The sequence below is a fragment of the Gadus morhua genome, chromosome 19, assembly GCF_902167405.1.
Source record: "Gadus morhua chromosome 19, gadMor3.0, whole genome shotgun sequence".
Taxonomy (NCBI): domain Eukaryota; kingdom Metazoa; phylum Chordata; class Actinopteri; order Gadiformes; family Gadidae; genus Gadus; species Gadus morhua.
Window position 1 is genome coordinate 9,079,333 of NC_044066.1, and position 4,452 is coordinate 9,083,784.

The 4,452-nt window shown below is 46.3% G+C and overlaps 1 protein-coding gene across 1 annotated transcript in view; it reads left to right on the plus strand.

Annotated features, from left to right (window-relative positions):
* brinp1 (bone morphogenetic protein/retinoic acid inducible neural-specific 1) overlaps positions 1 to 2,556 on the plus strand; it is a 94,124-nt gene extending 91,568 nt beyond the window's left edge. The window contains exon 8 of the mRNA XM_030342353.1: positions 1,304 to 2,556. Coding sequence (XP_030198213.1) covers positions 1,304 to 2,444 — 1,141 coding nt within the window. The 3' untranslated portion in view covers positions 2,445 to 2,556. The remainder of the gene's footprint in view (positions 1 to 1,303) is intronic.
* Positions 2,557 to 4,452: the final 1,896 nt, after the last annotated feature.

A 4,452-nucleotide genomic window follows, 5' to 3' on the forward strand; every position in this document is an offset into this window, starting at 1 on the left:
TTGGTATTGCTGCCATTACACTTGCAGCCATCTGCATGCGGTCCGTGCTCTCTGTGGTGAAATGGGCCTCCCCCTGCTTCCCTTTGGCTCAGACACAGGAGGTGGCTGTGATTTATGACACGTCATCTAAGCATCAAAATTGTCTGATGAGCCATTACATAGCCGCACATTTCTGTTCTCATTCATGGAAAAAAAAAGAGGCTTTTTTTCCACCCTGCCTTTTGATTCCCTTTGGAGAGACCACAGCAAGCCACTTGGCTTCCAGAGAGTCAGGGAAAAAAAAAGGGTCTGGAAGTGGCAGCGAGACGCCCTGAAATTGCATATTAACGGCGGCCGTTTTCTGATACGTGTTTCAGATGAGCACTTGAGATAACACAATCTTAACAGTTAATATAAATCCATTCGATTAAGTAGTTATTGTGATTGCTCTGCATCCGTGTGCAATTATGAGCGGAGAATGAAACAACACAGACTCAACCGAGTACTACTTGAGCTCAGGATCTCTGTAAACCAGGCTTGTTTTCAGAGCAGGCCATGTATGTTTTCAGAGCATCCCATTGAATAAAGCGGCACACTGTTGCTAGGTTACTGACGGATCGCTGATGTGCTACATACAGCTTTTTAATAAGCTGTAAAGTGTATTTAGTGGACATATGCAAATGTTAGACTTATTATTTCTTAGTACTGAGAAAAATAAAAATTTGTAGGGATGATCTTCTAATTCTTCGACCTAGGCGTTGCATAGAAACCATTTCTTTTTCTAGTTGAAGCAAAATGTAGAGAGGTCAAAGATGGTTAGCATCACCAAGATCATACTAATCTATACCAGCCTTGTGTCTAGGAATGGCTTGGGGATGGATTTTCGAGGCCTAACAGATCTCAAGGTCCTCTGTCATAGTTACTACTCAAAGTTTATTAGCATGTCAAGCCAACCTTGAGCTCGTCTTCCCCGTCTGAGAAAAGATTTGGGAATTTAGAATTCACATCCGATGGTCACAAAGGAAGTTCTTTACTGTCAAGATGACAGCAAACTGTGCCTGAGGGGGGGGGGGGGGTAAGAGACGAGATTAGCATAGAAATACTTTAATGCTGTCAAGGGATGCCCTGCCTGAGGGAAATAAAGGGACTCCACCCACTTTAAAACTCAGTATTCTAGTCCACCTGCAACCACTACTTTATCAAACTACAACCGAAAACTAATTACAACGATGACTTTTTTTGGGGGGGGGGGGGGACTTTTGTTGCGATGGCTTGCCAAACCTCTCGTAACCTAGTCCGATCTTCCTTGTCTTTTGTCTCGCAGGTCTGTGATGCAGTGGCTGAACCGGGTTCAGTCCTTCCTCTACTGCAACGAGAACGGCTTCTGGGGCACCTTCCTGGAGAGCCAGCGGATGTGCGTGTGCCACACGGGCGTCACCCTCTGCCAGCGGCCCATCCCCTGCGTGATCGGCGGCAACAACAGCTGCGCCATGTGCAGCCTGGCCAACATCTCCCAGTGCGGCTCGTGCAACAAGGGCTACAAGCTGTACCGCGGCCGCTGCGAGCCGCAGAACGTGGACTCGGAGCGCAGCGAGCAGTTCATCAGCTTCGAGACGGACCTGGACTTCCAGGACCTGGAGCTCAAGTACCTGCTGCAGAAGATGGACTCGCGCCTCTACATCCACACCACCTTCATCAGCAACGAGATCCGCCTGGAGACCTTCTTCGACCCGCGCTGGCGCAAGCGCATGTCCCTGACGCTGAAGAGCAACAAGAACCGCATGGACTACCTGCACATGATCATCGGCCTGTCCATGAAGATCTGCCAGATGCGCAACAGCAGCATCGACCCCATGTTCTTCGTCTACGTCAACCCGTTCAGCGGCAGCCACTCGGAGGGCTGGAGCATGCCGTTCGGCGAGCACGGCTACCCGCGCTGGGAGAAGGTGCGCCTGGCCAACTCGCAGTGCTTCAACTGGACCCTGCTGCTGGGCAACCGGTGGAAGACCTTCTTCGAGACGGTGCACATCTACCTGCGCAGCCGCGCCAAGATCCCCACGGGCCTGCGCAACGACACGGGCCAGGGCCCCGTGGACCTGGCGGACCCCAACAAGCGGCAGATCTACATCAAGATCTCCGACATCCAGGTGTTTGGGTACAGCCTGCGCTTCAACGCCGACCTGCTCCGCAGCGCCGTGCAGCAGGTGAACCAGTCGTACACGCAGGGCACCCAGTTCTACTCGTCGTCGTCCGTCATGCTCCTGCTGCTGGATATCAGGGATCGGATTAACCGCCTGGCCCCGCCCGTGGCCCCCGGGAAGCCCCAGCTTGATCTGTTTTCGTGTATGCTGAAGCACAGGCTCAAGCTGAACAATAGCGAGATGATCCGCGTGAACCACGCGCTGGACATGTACAACACGGAGATACTGAAACAATCGGATCACCTGACTACTAAACTCTGCTGAGGTTAGCGCGATGCGGAGAGGTGGGAGAGTGTGGGAGGAACGACGGCGGTTGAGGGTGGAAGAGGGGGCGAGCGAGAGGCAAACCTCGCAGAACAGTAAACCGCACTGTATGTTGGGGAGGGGGGGGTGGGGGGGTATTAATTGTGACCCGGATTTCACTTTTTGTTTTTGGTTTTTGTTTCGGACACTTTTTGTTCTGCCTTTCGATGTTATATTAACAACTTTGTAAGTGTAATTGTTAAAAGCGGAAGAACGGATTCGCTTGCTGTCGGAGAGTCTTTTTTCGGGGGCCGATGAAGATTTGATTGATTGATTGAGACCACTTTAAAGACTGTATCATATTTGTCCCAGCATGTCTGTCATTCCCAAAAAGAATATGGAGAAAAAAACGAAAAAAAAAACTAATAAGTGAAAAAAAACGACAACGAAAATAAATACATCTTTTGGTGAAAAAGAGGCCTTGTTTTAATCAGAGGGAACAAAGGTTGTATCTGAAACTGCCATTCTTTACTGAATTAAAAAATATATGTTTTTAAAAAGGTATACTAAGGACAATGGCAGAACAGATATCATCCTTTTATTTCAGCCGGCGCTCAAAGCATTGGGCGGTTTAATATTTAAAATGTTTCTACATTTTAAGGGGGTAAAATAGCCTTGTAAACAAGTACTTTACATATAAGGTATAGACTTTACTACATTTCAGATCCACACTTACTCTGCATCCCTCCGATGCGACAGGGCGGCAGTCCAAGGTTGTGTCAATGAACAGAAGCCAGCTGTTTATATATATATATATATATATACAGTCTATGTGTGTGTACCTTTTCTTTATTTCCTTTGGTTCGGTTTATGTTTTTTAGCTTGATGCTTATTGCTGTCCGTTGAACTGAATGTCTCATTTGAAAGTACGCAACTTCCGTCGCTGGCGGAAAACTCTATCTTTCCCATTTTCTCTCTATCTCTCTCTCCCCCTTTGTTTCTGTCTCTCTCCCTTTGTCTCTCTCTCCCTCTCCCTTTGTCTCTATCTCTTGCTCTGTCTCTTTCTCTTGCTCAGTCTCTCTCTCCTACCCTCTCTCCATCCCTTGCTCTGTCTCTCTCTCTCTCTCCCTCTGTCTCTGTCTCTCTCCCTCTCTGTCTCGCTCTCTCTCAGTCCCTCTCTCCCCCCCCTGAACCTGCCCGTGTTGTTTTTTGAAAAAAGAGCTGTGTTTCTTTTTTCTCACGAGACTAAAGGTACCCTCAGAGCGGTGCGATATCTTAGTCTTAAGAAGAGGAACAATCAAATGCTATTTTGTAAAAAGAAACGCTTCGCAAAAACATACATGTCGTGACTGCTGACTTGTGGAGCTTCTATGGGCGACACCAAGAGAAATACACTCACCCGCATCACTTACCAAGACCGGTTTAAAGCCATACACTCTCCCAAGGTAGACCATCCCAACACAGGCAAACCTCCCCCCCCCCCCTCTCCCCGTATTTTTATCAAGAAAATGTGCACCAATTTATTTTTTTCTTCCTGAGGTCTATCTATTAAGCTGATTTCTAAGTAGAAGATAGCACAGAGTCACAGGAAACTACGAGAGAAAGTATATGGCATTGGCAACGGGGGAAAATGTCTTTCAGCGCATTGCAGAAACCAATGTACCACAGAAAAAAAATACTGGACCATAGAAATAATTGTATTACAGTTTGAAATACCTATTTTGCGATGTAAATCATTTTAAGTTTGTTCCTTCTACATGCAGTTGTGTTGTTTGCAAACGTGGTATCGATTTACAGACATTGCCAGTGCAGAATTTAGACATTCTCCTCTTTGTTGCTGCCAAAACACTAACTTTGTGTTGTTGTTTTTACACTTACAATCATCAAAAGGAACTATCGAAATACACTACCTATTATTATTATTTGTTTTGATTTGTTCACGTTTTTTTATTATTATTATTATTATTATTATTATTATTATTATTATTATTATTATTAGCATTATTAAGTGCCTGTTATATATCCCTTT